The sequence below is a fragment of the Ursus americanus genome, chromosome 26 (assembly GCF_024610735.1).
Source record: "Ursus americanus isolate L20-20 chromosome 26, mUrsAme1.1.p, whole genome shotgun sequence".
Lineage (NCBI taxonomy): Eukaryota > Metazoa > Chordata > Mammalia > Carnivora > Ursidae > Ursus > Ursus americanus.
In genome coordinates this window covers 13,953,832-13,969,518 of record NC_142152.1, presented here as the reverse complement: position 1 = coordinate 13,969,518, position 15,687 = coordinate 13,953,832, and the positions used below count along the sequence as shown (strand labels likewise).

At 41.3% G+C, this 15,687-nt stretch overlaps 1 protein-coding gene across 2 annotated transcripts in view; it reads left to right on the top strand.

Annotated features, from left to right (window-relative positions):
• ZFYVE26 (zinc finger FYVE-type containing 26) overlaps positions 1 to 15,687 on the top strand; it is a 64,073-nt gene that overhangs the window by 3,243 nt on the left and 45,143 nt on the right. For both annotated transcript variants that reach the window (XM_045807975.2, XM_087856046.1), the window contains 9 exons: positions 3,347 to 3,436; positions 5,000 to 5,522; positions 5,912 to 6,042; positions 6,639 to 6,803; positions 6,952 to 7,040; positions 8,183 to 8,346; positions 12,709 to 12,912; positions 14,388 to 14,999; positions 15,242 to 15,328. In XM_045807975.2, coding sequence (XP_045663931.2) covers positions 3,347 to 3,436; positions 5,000 to 5,522; positions 5,912 to 6,042; positions 6,639 to 6,803; positions 6,952 to 7,040; positions 8,183 to 8,346; positions 12,709 to 12,912; positions 14,388 to 14,999; positions 15,242 to 15,328 — 2,065 coding nt within the window. The remainder of the gene's footprint in view (positions 1 to 3,346; positions 3,437 to 4,999; positions 5,523 to 5,911; positions 6,043 to 6,638; positions 6,804 to 6,951; positions 7,041 to 8,182; positions 8,347 to 12,708; positions 12,913 to 14,387; positions 15,000 to 15,241; positions 15,329 to 15,687) is intronic.

Below are 15,687 nucleotides of genomic sequence, written 5' to 3'. Positions count from 1 at the left end.
CTGACCCAGAAATGAAATAACTGGCCCAGGGATACACCATAAAGTTATTTGGAAGAACTAAGGCTGGAAGCAAGATCTTCTCACTTCAAGTCCCCAGTCTACTGGTTTTTCCACCTCAACATTATTTGAGGTGGAACCTAAAGAAACCATAAATTCTGTTCTATAAATGTCTATAATTCAGCCTAATTTTCTTCTTTACTCCCCCCCTGTCATCAGAATTAATTTTGCCTTCAGTTCCAGTTTTGCCTGACACTTCTTCATATAGCCATTAAAAAAAAAACAGATTCCTAATCTAAATGTACCTCATGTCCAGGTTTTTGGCAGTGTCTAAAAAAAAAGACAAAAAATGCCAAAAGGCTAGCAGGAGAGGGAAGAAAGAGAAGCAAAATTTAAAAATAATCAACCCCAGGATGATTGAGTTGGCTCTAGTTTCAGATCTAAAAAGGAAAACTTGAATTAAAATCTTCAAAGAGCAAAAGAAAATAAGGTCTATTGTTATTGACTGAAAATCTTTCTAGTCCAAACATGGAATTTGTCAAACCAGATGAACTTTCCCCTCACTGAAGGGTATTTGCCTACTTCATGGCTGCTTTTCTTTTCCTTTTTTTTTTTTTTTTTTTTTTTAAGATTTTTTAATTTATTTTAGAGACGAGGAGGGGGGCGGTGCAGGGGTGGGCAGAGAAAGGGAAAAAGAGAATCCTAACCACGCTCCACCTGGAGGCCCTGAGATCATGACCTGAGCCAAAATCAAGAGTTAGATGCTTAATCAAGTGAGCCACCCAGGTGCCCCATTCATAGCTGCTTTGTTGCTTATTTTCTGTATAGTTGCTCAACCATACCAGGTGGTTGATTTCACTTCCATGGCTCCTTAGCACAAACTAAGAGTTGTTCTTGTTTTTCCCAATATCAAAGGCCATTTAGTCTTAAGGCTTCAGTGCCTCAATTATTTAAACAGTTGTGGAAATGTTTTAAACTTTAAGCAGGGACCTCAGAGACTTAACTCTTACAATGACTAAGGCTGCAGCTCTTACAAGGACTTAGAGCAGTTCCACAAGGCCAGGCACTAACTGAGAGTGGCCTTCGTATTTTAGGGGACTTGCTACCTGCCTCTCTTTTTCGTCTCCCACCTTCTGCCGAAAGCTTCCTTTTTAATTATTAGTTGAAACAGTGATTCTATTTTCCCTTTTCTTCATTTTCTTTTGCCTTCTGCCTTTTTGTCTTGCAGTGATTTATCTCTACATGTGGAAGCATGCGTGCAAAGATTTAACTGCAGAGGTGTTCACTGCCATGCTATTTCTAATAAAGGAAAACTGGAAACAACCCCCATGTCCACAGTTCAGGACTGGCTAATCATTTGTAAAATACCGTGCCACTATTAAAATTATGTGGTAAATGAACTTTCGGTGACATGGAGGGATGTTTATACTCTGCTACATGAAAAAACACTTTAGAGAACTATGCATTTGGGATGCATGAATAGAAATGAATAGACCACAGAATTAATAGAAGCTGTCTCTCAGTGGGAAGATTTGGGGGTTGTATGTGTGTGTTTTCACTTGCCTGTTTCTGTATTCTTTCTACATTGAACATGCCTTGCTTTGATAGTAAGATGTGTGCTTAGAAACATGGAACAAATTCTTCCCTGTTTTAGAAATGTTAGTCATTTATGACCCTGCACGTGCATAAAGCAGTTTCACCAGTACCATGATTACAAACTAAGGAGTCTTTAGGATTCTTGATTAAAGTCCTGATATCTTAACGAGACTTTGTTCTTTAGCAGGGCCCTGCTGTCTGGACATCTTATCTATTCCTTCCTCTCAGTCCTCAATTGAAGCACTTAACTTTTAGTTTTCCAGCATGAATTTTCTCCACTGACTTCAAATCACTAGCATTATATAAGCACTCAAATGGCATAGGTGCATTAGGGAAGAATGTGGTAAGAAGAAGTAGGATTTTGCACTGAGAATATACTAGATCGTGTTAGCCTCTGATACGGTGAATGGCACATGAATAGAGAAAGTGTGATCTTGTATTCTAAACCTCCCCACACGTGCGTGCGTACACAGTCTTGCAGGTGCTTCTTGCTTGAGGTAGGAGACCTTTCAATAAAATATGACTCCTGGAACCTTTAATCGGCCATGTGATTTAGAGGCATCTTTAATTTAAAGCAGTGTTGGGGTGCCTGGGTGCCTCGGTCAGTTAAGCATTGGACTCTTGATCTCAGCTCACGTCTTGATCTCAGGGTCGTGAGTTCAAGCCCCGCATTGAGCTCCACACTGGTTGTGGAGCCTACTTAAAAAAAAATAAAGAAATAAGATAAATAAAACATAAAGCGGTGTTTGTTAGGATTACTCCTAGATTTTACTCTTACTTGTATTTGTGTCTGGAGAAGGGGAAACTATAATTTTAGTTTTAAGAACCAGGTGAAGGCAAGTTATTGTGAAACAAGCAGGTCCAGGAAGAGTCAGGAGCTCTCTCTTTCCTTACATCAGTCTTCTCTGATGGCATGTCTCATTAACAAATATTTCGTGAGATCACTTTTTCTTTTTCATGCTTGAAATAACTCAAAAATACTTCCTAACCATTCATCTTTAGTAAAAATGTATGCTCAAGCACAGGTTTGTTTGATTTAGAGATTAAATGAAAATTTTTTAAATGTGTGAAAATATGACACACAGTATCTGGCACATAATAACCATTAGATAGCTTCCTCTTTCGTTTTCCAACTTATAATGAATACCAGAAACAAGGGTTTAGACCAAAAGAGGATCAAGTGAGCCATACCGTCCCAGGTTTACTCATAACTGGGTGTTTGGACACTGCAAGGGAGATTCTTGGAAAAAGACTTTATGTGACAAAAAAGTCACATGACGTGAGCAAATCTTGGAGTTTGAGGCTGATCAGCGTGGGATTTAAAAGTTAGTATTTAAGAGGGATATGCATCCAAGTTAAGCTGTTTTTGTTTATAAAGAAAAGTATCTTAGGGAGCTTGGGTGGCACAGTCAGTTCAGCAGCTGACTCTTGGTTTCAGCTCAGGTCATGGGTCATGATCTCATGGGTTGTGGGATCAAGGCCAACATTAGATTGTAAGCTCAACAGGGAGTCTGAAGATTCTCTTTTTCTGCTCCTCCTCCCTCTTGCACACACTCTCTCATTCTCAAATAAATAAATACATCCCTAAAAAAAAAAAAAAGTATCTCAAACATATCCAGGAATTGGGTGGTTAAAAGTACTTTATCTTAGAGAAACAGCAGAAATAAAACTAACTGGAGAGAAATATTTTCTTATTACTTGTTAACTAAAGCATATGCCTAATCTCTATGCTTCCTTTTTATGATTCTTCTAGAAATTACTCCCAAGTGTTTTCCGGAGAAAGCTTGAGTTTCTGTTATTATCAGAAGATCTCCAACGTGACATTCCAGAGGACATCCTCAAGGTGAAAGAGGGCTTGGGAGCCATCTGCCCAGGGTTACAGTCACTCAACAATCTCAGCTTGTCCCCATGAGGTTGGCTATGTTCTCCAACAAGACCAGGCTAGGTAGAGGTCCCTCTGAGGGGAGTTCAGAATTCTAATAAACTTACCTGATTTTGAGTTGGATTGTCTAGAAGTACTAAGTATAACTGGGGATTTAAGTTTTTTTTTCATTCCACGTAAAAGGAAGACATATCTTAGATTTAAGCTTCGTATTTGAATTTTTCACCACTGTATCATAGAGAATATAAAGGGAGAAAGGAAATAGTATTTGTTAAATACCTCTTCTATAACAAATGCTTTAAATGTGATAATCCTCACATCAACCTTCTGGGGGCAGATTCAAACTAAGTCTTAATTATATCTGTACTTAAGTGCCTAAGGTATGCTCTCAGGGTTGGTACTGATTTTCTTCATGACCTGGCCACCAGCTAATTAAAGACATATTAACACTAGGATTTAAGATAGCGACTTTACACTTGTATTAGGTCAAGGACTCATGGCCCTGTGACCATCTTGGAGACAGTTAATGAAGAAGCATCCCTGAGCGCTGTCCATAGGCATGGTGCTAAAGCATGGGAAATCAGGGGCGCCTGCATGGCTCAGTCGTTAAGCGTCTGTCTTCGGCTCAGGGCATGATCCCAGGGTTCTGGGATCGAGCCCTGCGTCGGGCTCCCTGCTCCACTGGGAGCCTGCTTCTTCCTCTCCCACTCCTCCTGCTTGTGTTCCTTCTCTCGCTGGCTATCTCTCTCTCTGTCAAATAAATAAATAAAATCTTTAAAAAAAAAAAAAAAAGCATAGGAAATCACCTACTTCCCCATCCTCTTTTCCCCCTCTACACCAACTCTGCAAACAAATTATAGGCTACAGAGGTTCTTGCCTTCAAGGGCTTACCATCTAGTCAGAGAGAAAAGACTAATGCACACATGCCAGAATTATGGACTAAACCAGATGGTACTAATTTTGAGTACTTTCAAAACCCAAAAAAGAGGGAGAGTCGTGTGGGTTGGAGGTATTGGGGAAGGTTTTAAAGGTTGAGGAATGGGCTGTACCTCAAAGGATGGCTAGGATTTAGAGCAGAGGTTAAAAACTGGCGTGTAATATTCTCTTAAAAATTGAATTTAAATGCCATGAGAGTAGGCATCATGTCTCACGCCAATTTGTTACCTACTTGGTCTATGAATTTGCAGCCCAAGATTTAGATCCACAGTGCACATTTTGGAGGCAGTGAGGGGGCGCCTAGCTTGAGAATGGAGCCCTTGGGCAGTTGAGTTCTCTCTTTGCCTCTATCTCTTCATTTGTAAAATGAGGATAATAGTAGTGTCTTCCTGTTAAGGTTGTTGTAAGGGTTAATTTGATTGTTCTGTGTAAAGGATTTAGCATGAAGTAACTACTTCGAAGTGTTTGCTGCTGCTTCTATTATATGCACACTCACATTTATACCGAAAAGAGGAAAACATCAAGGCATATAAGTGATAACATTCCAGACATGCTCACCATGGATCCTTTGCTTCATCCTCTATTTAGGAGTTATACGAAGCCCTAGCACAAGATACAGGAGGCCCTGTGCTTGATGGAAATCAGAAGCGGGAGAGCTGGACCCCTCGGCTCAGCTCAGAAGCTGTCTCTGTGCTCTGGGATCTTCTGAGGCAGGCTCCCCAGCTAGCACAGGCCCTGCTGGAGCTCCTGCGTAGCGAGGATGACAGCACTGGCCTCTCTGGCTGGTCTCTGCAGAAAGCACTGGTGGACCTCGTTCGAAGGGCACTTGGAGCTGTGCAGGGCCCCACCACTGGGCCCGCTGGTGTAGTAGATGCCATCTACGGAGCCCTACGGAGTCTGCGTTGCCCTGCAGAACCACTTGGGGGTGAGCTGCGTCTCCTGTGTGAGGAACTACTGGAGGCCTGCAGGGCTGAAGGGAGTCCCCTGCAGGAGGAGCAAGTGCTCAGCTGCCTGCTACACAAGGCCGGACGGAGCCTGGTATCCCTGTACGGCCATACCTATGCAGAGAAGGCCACAGAAAAGCCAGCGAAGGCCATACACTCGGGAAAAGGTATGTTCCCTTCGCTGCTTCTCCTTGCATGTTAGTAATTCCACTGTATCCAACCTCTGAAGTTCCTCTAGGCTGGTGCCTTCCAAGTTGTTCAGGAAATCGACTGGAGAGGCTAAGCAAAAATGGTAAGGTGTTCTTTCGTACAAGTATAGATTTTGTAGTCCAAGATGGAATGATGGAAAAAATAATAAAGTAATAGCAATAGCTGGAAAGAGCTTTTCAGAAGCTACTGAGAGACGTAAAAGTGACTTTAAGATAGAAGTGTAGAAAACCTGGCTTAAATTTTTAAAAAAGTGAACTCTCACATCTGTTGGTTTTTTAAATGGGCTTTAGCTTAGGAAAGAAGATCTCCCTGTTCCCCAGTAACCTTGTCTGCTTTGATTTTTTAGTCTCCCCCGATCATCTAGATCCTGAGCAGGCAATGCTAGCCCTGTTCTCCAGTCCTGACCCAACCCAGGCTTGGAAATCAGCCTATTTCTACTGCCTGAGCAACAGCAAGCATTTCCTCGAGCAGATCCTGGTAAATGAAACTTATTCATTCTCCATCACAGAAGTACCCAGGGATTTTCTGTAGGCTTTTTCATTTCTCATTTCTCTCCGACTCCTATCCAGCACAAAGCAGTCTAATTAGTGGTGAGTCATTTGGTGTGTCCATCCCACAGTCCCATGGGAAAGAAAGCTCTGAGAATTAGTATCATTCATAATTAGAACTGCAGTCATTTTATATACGCCCTTTGGCAGGAACTAAGATGTTGGATACATATAAGCTTTCTGGAAGGTGTGAGGAAGAAAAGACAGTGGCAGCAATATGTTACCTAGCTGACGGGGGACTTCAATGACTCTAACCTCCATCCAGACCACAACCGAGCTTTCGTTTAATTCAGCAGATAGTTATTAACCTCGTCCTGTGTGCCACGTACTGTGCTAGGAGCTGGGCTTACAACAGAAGTCAGTCCCTGCCTTCAGAGAACTTTCAGTCTAGTATTTCTGTGAACATTTTGTACTCACCTGGCCACTCCTCGTTGTCAGACATCTCCCTGCTTTACTAGAAAGCTTCCTACCCTGAGGAACCGCAGGTCCACATAACTGTCTACAGCAGCCTCCATTGGCTTACAGGTGACGGCACTAGCGCTGCTGAAAGAGGAAGACTTCCCGAGTCTCGGCTGCCTACTAGACAGAGAATTCAGGCCTCTCAGTCGACTGCTCGTGCTCCTGGGCTGGATGCACTGCCAGAGCCTAGCGTCAGCCAAGAGGCTGCTCCAGACACTCCACAGGGCCCAGGTAACTCTCACTCTGCAGCGTGAGCTGCTCCAGAAGCGAGTGCTGTGGATCTTCGAGGTGAGGCAGAATGCAGGGTCCCGAAGTCGGTCACAGTCTCTGACACCAGGTGCCTCAGTCCGCATCTCTTTCTTCTCCCATATCAACACAGGACCAAGGCTGTGACAAGCTCCTCAGGGATGCCTGTGATGGGCTGTGGGCTCACCTGGAGGTCCTGGAGTGGTGTGTACAGCAGAGCAGGTACAGTCCTGTGCAGCCAGCCCCCTTCCCACCACAGGGCACATTTGATGCCGTGCTCCACGCACGTACCATTTTGGGCCACCTTCCACATAGGTATTTGAGTCGACAGCATTGACCTTCAACTAATAATCATTCCAACTGTTAAACCAGGAAAGGAACATAAATAATGATTATCTTTGCCATAGCCGTAAGATTATAACTAGAAGATAATTTGAGGATGACAGTGATAAATGGAACAAAAGCTTACATTTCCTGAGTACTTTCTATATGCCAGACATTGCTCAGAGCCCTTTCAGTGGATGGTTTCACTCAAGCCTCACAGTAATTCTGTGAGATAGATGCCAGTATTGTCCTCATTGTAAAGGTGGGACAACTTAAGTCCAGAGTTAAATCACACGCCTAAAGCAACACAGCTAGTAAGTGTGGTCCATATTCTTAGGCGTGTATTATCCTGGATCACAGGTTTATGCAATAACTGCCTCTTGCACTTTGTACAAGACTGCGCTGGGGCGCCTGGGTGGCACAGTCGTTAAGCGTCTGCCTTCGGCTCAGGGCGTGATCCCAGCATTCTGGGATCGAGCCCCACATCAGGCTTCTCCGCTAGGAGCCTGCTTCTTCCTCTCCCACTCCCCCTGCTTGTGTTCCCTCTCTCGCTGGCTGTCTCTCTCTGTCAAATAAATAAATAAAATCTTTAAAAAAAAAAAAAAAAAAAAAAGACTGTGCTTCCCTGATAACTTAGCCTTAGGTCTTCCCCAGATCCGGGTTCCTGTTTTGTTCTTCACCCACTTCACCCACACTTCCTGAAGTAGAGTAGGCAGAAGGGGGGTGAGGGGGGCTTACTCAAAGCAAATCACAGAACCTCAAGTTAGCTCTTAGCCAGGAAGAGTATGGAAACTGGGAAGCCTAATCTGTGGGCCCTTTCTAAGTCTTTTCTAGACAAGTAGAGCTGACTTGATGGATGTACTTTCCTAACAGTAAACAAATGCTCTGCTCTATCCCAAACCAAGTAGAAGCTTAGTGTTGAGGGAAGTGAAACCTTTGGTGTCATGGGCCAGAGAGAAAGAACAAGAGGGAATCAAGATGGGTTTTTCGGAGTCAGATATAAACTGACTCTCTTCCAACTTCTCAATTTTGCCCTTCAGCAACCCCATACCAAAGAGAGATCTCTTATGTCATTTACATGGTGGAGATAGCCACTCCGTGCTCTACTCTCTCCATCACCTTACCAACCTTCCAGCCCTCAGGGAGGAAGATGTTCTCAAGCTCTTACAGAAGGTACCAGCCAAGGACCCCCAGCAAGAGCAAGGTGAGTTGGCAAGGAATGACTTGGGCAAGTTTCCCTCTTAGGACAATATGCTGAAAGAAACTGGTGCAGAAGATTTATTTAGTTATGATCTGTCAGGGTGGGTGGTCCAGCAGCTGCCCACTAGATAGCACTGTTTACCCCAATCAGATTATGGGATATAAGGACATTCCTCTCCTTTCTTGGTGAGGTATAGGGAATCCTATGAGAACAGGCCCATAGGAACCTTTGTCCTCCTGGAACTTTCTTAGGAACCATTCACATACCTTTATCCCAATGAAGCAGAATTAGGACCTGCCCTCTGAGTTTACAGCATTGTCGTAGGCAGTATTTATGCAAGTTCTTGGTGAGTCTTTCCATGCTTCATAAGCTTCTTTCTAGCACATTCTGTGCTTCCTCTCCCTCCCATCTCTTTTTCATAATCTATTAAATAGATAAAGAAGCTTAGAAGAAAGACTTGCCTAAAACAATAACAAAACCTTGTTTTAACCTTGGATCTCTGCTTAAAACTCAGCTCCCCATTAACAATCTCTTTTTGCTCTCAAAAATCACATCATAGCATAGTCAGAACACAGGCTAGGGACACTGAGCTTTGAGAGAATCAAAAGTTTTCATATGGCAGTAGATGTTTCTCAACCTAGATACTTTGATTTATGTTTTAAAAGAACCTATTACTAATTGGAAAGCCATGTTACTACATTCTATTTTTTCTTGGAAAAGTAGGCAATCTGTTTACCAGATTTCCTAAAGGAACTAGAACTCTCTGTTTTCTACACCCAAGTAGAAAAGGCTTCCAGAGAACTATTTAAATCAGATTCCTGGTGACGCACATTCCCCATGTGAAATGTGGAACTTGAACTTGAAAAAGAAGAAGAGCAATATTAGGGCTGGGATTAAAGTGAGGCAAGAGAGGCATCTGGGGTACAAAATTTAAGGAGCCACTTACCCTCAAGGTCATGCAAGTGCTTGTAAGTCCTGACCCTGATCAGTAATGCCAGGGTCATAAAACAATGTTGGTCTCATTTTTCATATTATCTTGACCTTGGCAAAGCTGAGGTTACTTCCAGAAGTAATCACTAGAAAGTCTATACATAAACGGGTTTATTGCAACATCATAGCAAAGCATCCCTAACTACTGCATGCCCTGCTCAAAAGGAATCCCTAGGGAAGGGATTCATTCAGTAGAACTAGCCATCAGAAATTTAGTCCATGAAGAAATATAATCAAATGCTTATACTGTAAAAGATATTTAAGAAATAGGAAAATTAGATAGTATATAAAATGTCATTACACTCAACTTAAATACATACTCATATATATATGCCAGACTATCAAAGGCATTAAACCAGAATGTAACAATGATTGTGTTTAGCTTGTAGGATCATGGGTAATATTTATTTTCTTCTTTTTTGCTTTGTTACATTTAGTGCTTTTTTTTTTTTTTTTTTTTGAGCAGGTTGTACTTTTTTAGTACAGCAGATTTCTATATATTAATTTTCTATCATGCAACTTTATTGAATTCATTTATCAGTTCTAGTTTTTTGGTAGAATCTTTGTGGTTTTCTATATATGGTATCATGTCATCTGCAAATAGTGAAAGTTTTACTTTTTCTTACCAGCTTAGATACCTTTTATTTTTTTTCTTGTGTGATTGCTGTGGCTAGGACTTCCAGTACTATGTTGAGTTAAAGTGGTGAGAGTAGACATCCTTGTCTTGTTCCTGATCTTAGAGTAAAAACTTTCAGTTTTTCACCATTGAGTATGATGTTAATTGGGGGGTTTTTGTATATGGACTTTATTATGTTGAGGTATGCTCCCTCTAAACTTACTTTGTTGTGTTTTTATCATAAATTGATGTTGTACTTTATCAGATGCTTTTTCTGTATCTGTTGAGATGATCATATGGTTTTTATCCTTTCCCTTGTTAATGTGATGTATCACATTGATTGATTTGTGAGTATTGAATCACCCTTGCATCCCTGGAATAAATCCCCATTGATCATGGTGAATACATTTTTTAATGTATTATTTTATTCAGTTTGCTATTTTTTTAAGATTTTATTTATTTATTTGAGAGAGAGAGCACAGAGGAAGAGTGAGAGGCAGAAGCAGACTCCCCGCTGAGCAGAGAGCCCAATTCAGGGCTCGATCCCAGGACCCTGAGATCATGACCTGAGCTGAAGGCAGACGCTTAACCAACTGAGCCACCCAGGCGCCTCTCAGTTTGCTGTTTTCTTGAGGATTTTTGCGTCTATGTCCAGCAGAGATACTGGCCTATAATTTTCTTTTTTGTGATATCTTTATCTGGTTTTGGTATCGAGGTAATGCTGGCCTCATAGAATGAATTTGAAAGCTTTTCTTCATTTTCTATTTTTTGGAATAGTTTGACAATAACAGGTATTATTAATTCTTCATTAAGTGTTCGGTGGATTTCAGCTGTGAAGTCCTCTGGTCGTGGACTTTTGTTTTATGATTACTGATTCAATTCTGTTGCTAGTAATGAGTCTGTTTCTTCCTGATTTAGTTTTGGAAAGTTGTATATTTCTAGGAATTTATCCATTTCTTCTGTGTTTTCCAGTTTGTCGGCATATAATTTTTCATAATATTCTCTCATAAGTCTTTGTATTTCTGTGGTGTCGGTTGTTATTTCTTTTCTTTCATTTCTGGTTTTATTTATTTGAATACTTTCTCTCTCTTTGTCTCCCTTTTTTTTTTTTTTTTTTTTTGGATGAGTCTGGCTAAAGTTTTATCAATTTTGTTGATCTTTTCAAAGCACCAGCTCCTGGTTTCATTGATCTGTTCTATTTTTTTTTTGTCTCTATTTCATTTATTTCTGCTTTAATCTCTATTATTTTCTTCCTTCTACTGGCTTTAGGCTTTGTTCTTTTTTTCTAACTCCTATAAGTGTAAGGTGGTTTTTTGAGATTTTTCTTGTTTCTTGAGGTAGGCCTGTGTTGCTGTAATCTTCCCTCTTAAAACAGGTTTTTCTGCATCCCAAAGATTTTGAACTATTGTGTTTTCATTTTCATTTGTCTCCGTGTTTTGTTTCCTCTTTGATTTCTTGGTTGACCCATTCATTGTTTAGTAGCATGTTATTTAGCCTTCGTGTATTTGTGTTCTTTCCAGATTTTTTCTTGTGACTGATTTCTAGTTTCATACAATTGTGGTCAAATAAGATGCATGATATGATTTCAGTGTTTTTGAATTTATTGAGACTTGTTTGGTGGCATAACATGATTTATTCCAGAGAATTTTCCATGTGCACTTGAAAAGAGTGTGTATTCTGCTTTGGAATGGAATGTTCCGAATATATTTGTTAGATCCATCTGGTCCAATGTGTCATTCAGAGCCACTGTTTCCTTGTTGCTTGTGTGTCTGGTGACCTATCCATTCATGTAAGTGAGGTGTTAAAATCCCCTACTATTATTGTATTATTGTCAATTTCTTTGTCTTTTAATAGTTGCTTTGTATATTTAGGCACTCCCCTGTTGGGTGCATAAATATTTACAATTATTATATTCTCTTGTTGGATTGTTCCTTATATCATTATGTAATACCCTTCTTTGCCTCTTGTTATAGTCTTTGTTTTAAAGTCTGTTTCATCTGATATAAATAATGTTACCCCAGCTTTCTTTTCACTTTTATTTGGAAGGTAAATGTTTTTCCATCTCTTCATTTTCAATCTGCAGGTGTCTTTAGGTCTGAAGTAAGTCTCTTGTAGGCAGCATATAGATGGCTTACGCAGGTTATATTTTGCTATGGAAAGTATTAGAGTCAGATTAAAATGTTAGAGACCTTTTAAAAATTATGGTTCCTTCCTTTCTCCTGACTGATAGTCAAAAAAAGTTTTTTTTAATGAAAAATGAGAAATTATTAAACAAGTACAAGGAATTTCAGCTGAGTTTGTGTTTTTTCCCTTGGTGTCTGCTTCAATGCTTTCTTAGTATTAAATATTTGTTTCTAATTTTTTGTTGCCTTTGCTCTTGTTCAGTCTAAATGCATTTTAAGCCTATCTCCTAGATAATGTGGCACTAGGTAGACTAAATATTAACTTGACATTTTAATTTTTTTAAAAAAGGAAAACAGGTATCGTAAGAAATATGAGGGAAAGACTTGTTAAATAGCCATGAGGGCCATAGTGAATAGCCATCTAGAACAGAGGCAGGTGGGAAAAGGAAACAGAGGGGCTGCACGTTGATGTTGAGTGGAAGAAGGGGCCCAGACGGGGCACAGGTCAAACTGACAGCAAGGAGAAAAGGTGAGAAATATGAGCCTGAAGAGCAGTGTGTCTTTGCTTCGGCCATACTTGCAGCCCCTGCCTGAGAGACCCGACTCTGACGTTCTGCCCGTTTCTCCACAATTCAGATTCAGCTGAAGCCCCAGTCCCTGAGCACCTGAGCCGGTGTCAGAACCTGACGCTCTACCAGAGCTTCTGTGCCATGAAGTATGCCATCTATGCCCTCTGTGTGAACTCACACCAGCACTCCCAGTGCCAGGAATGCAGAGACAGTCCTTCAGAGGACCCGGCCTTGGCTGCGGAGCCAGCAAATGATTCTCTCTCCTCCCCAGGTACAGACTTTTCCCCGTCACCCCATCCCTGACATAAGCTGGTAACAGCCTGTCCCAGTGAGTTCTTCACAGAATTGGGAGGTGGCCTTGGTTTTATTATGCCCGGGAATAATTTCATCCATTTGTCAGCCTCCATGAATCAGAAGGACATGGAGAAGACATTGCCTAAGTTCTAACAGAGTCTGATCACATAGTGCAGTGTTTTCCAAATGCTTCTTTTTTAACTACAGCCCACAGTGAAAATAGCATTTCACATCATACTCCTGTTTGCACTTAGGTATATAATTTGTGTGATACACATGAATGTATGTGTGTGTGTATAAGAGAGAAACTAAGTTTTAAGAAATAATACTTATCTTTCCAAATGGAGTACCCTCTCAATTATTTTCCTATTCTATTTTATTTTTTTAATGTAGCTCTCTAAGTCATTGTCATAGGTCACAACCTACATTATGGAAGAACCCCATGTTTTATCCTCTTTCTTTTTTTTTTTTTTAAATTTTATTTATTTGAGAGAGAGCACAAGCAGGCAGAGTGGCAGGCAGAGGGAGAGAGAGAAGCAGTCTCCCGCTGAGCAAGGAGCCTGATGTGGGTCTCGGTCCCATGACCTGAGCTGAAGGCAGCTGCTTAACTGACTGAGCCACCCAGGCACCCCCTCTTTCTTTTTTCTTAATAACTTATAATTCCTTAACTTGCCTTCTGTGACTAGGGGTCAGTTGTCTCTCTCATGTGGCTTTGGAATAGACCTTCACTTTTGAGCATGGTCATTTCTGACCAGTGCATATTTCTTGAAAGATCTAGGTAGCTCATGATCACTTCTAGTGTAACAGTGAATGAAAATAGAATTGAGGAATAAGGAGTCTCCATACTGCCTTCATTCCAGAAACTGAAATATGAAGTGCTTGTCAGAGATAAGGAATAATATTTTTTGTTTTGTTCTGTTCTTTAAACTGTTTAAAAAATTTCTTTTTTTTTAATTTAAATTCAATTAATTAACATATAATGTATTGGTTTTAGAATGATTCATCAGTCTTACATAACACCCAGTGCTCATTACATCACATGCCCTCCTTCGTGTCCATTACCCAATTACCCCATCCCCGCACCCACCTCCCCTCCAGTAACCCTCAGTTTGTTTCCTATGATTAAGAGTCTCTTACAGTTTGTCTCCCTCTCTGATTTCATTGTTTTATTTTTTTCCTCGTCCCCTATGATGATGAGGAATAATATTTAAAAGCAGAAACAAAATAATGAGTGTTCAGTAAGCTATACTCTTAATTAAGGTAGCAAAATCTTTCTGCAAATCATGAAAAGGTATGGCTGAATAGTCTCTTATTCTTCTGCCTGTAACCACTTCCCTTAGTCATTAAAAACTAAGTTAAAGTTGTGAGAATGTTTGAGTCTGGCAAGTAGTGTTTCTAATGTTTACATTTTCTCTCCTCTTTCGGTCTCTTCTCTTACACGTGCTTCTTTAGGTGCTTCAGATCTCTTCTCAACATACCTAGCCAGATGTCAACAGTATCTGTGCAATGTTCCTGACTCTTTGTGCCTGGAACTTCTAGAAAACATCTTCTCATTGCTCCTCATCACCTCTGCCGATCTTCACCCAGAGCCTCACCTGCCCGAGGACTATGCTGAGGATGAGGACATTGAGGGGAAGGGCCTGTTGGGTTTGAGGTCACCATCAGAGAGCCCTCAGCACATAGCACAACCTGAGAGGAAGTCAGAACAGGGTTGCCAGGAAGTCCCCAGGAGCCTTGCTTGTACAGTACCAAACTGTCTGAAGACAGAGCCAAAAGAGAGTTCCCCAGGGCCCCATGGGCACAGCTTTTTGGACCTAAAGCACTTTACTAGTGGTATCAGCGGATTCCTGGCTGATGAATTTGCAATAGGGGCCTTCTTCAGGCTTCTCCAGGAGCAGCTGGATAAACTCAGCAGCCACGATCCCCCTGAGAAGCCAAAGCTGCCAGAAGGCCAGAGCTGCTCGGGAAGCAGAGATGGACTACAGAGCCGCCTGCACCGGTTTTCCAAGGTTCTCTCTGAGGCCCAGTGGAGATACAAGGTGGTAACAAGCAACCAGGGCTCAGGTGAGAGGCAATGGAGAGAGAGCCGGTGGGTCCTAAGTGAGGAGGGAGAAAAATCCCAGGAATGTGGAAGAGAGCGAGGAGTTATGTGGGAGTCAAACCTTAACTCAGGGCATTATCACCATAGCAACCCATGTCAGAAACCTGTCTCAGAGCCAGCCAGATCTTCCCCTACCTGTTATCCCAGAAGGTGGGTCAAAATCAAAATAGAACACTCCCATATGACCCATAGTTTGCTGTTTCAGAGGAGCAGCCTTCCCGAAGATACCGGCCCATTGCCACAGGGCATCCAAGTCTCCGCCGGGGACGTCGGACAAGAAGGAGCCGACCAGGTAATCTGAAGAGCTTCCCCAGTCCTCCTTCCGTCACACCAGGCAAGTGGTATGCTGCCACTTGTCTAGTATTCTTTAAAATAAAACACAGAGTCCAAACAAACAAACACAAGGGATCTAAGATTATCCTCGTCCCACTTCCCCAAGGTAACCTTGCTAACAGTTTCCTTCCAGAAATTTTCATGCAATATAAGTGTATGTCGCATTTTCTATCTATGGATGTGTCATACTATATGTACTGTATATATTGAGAACTGTGTTTTTCTTCTTTCACTTATATTCTTTTATATATACAGATGTATCATGCTATACATTGAGAGCTTACTTTTTTTCCCTTGTAATTTAAAGGCTGCTTAGCA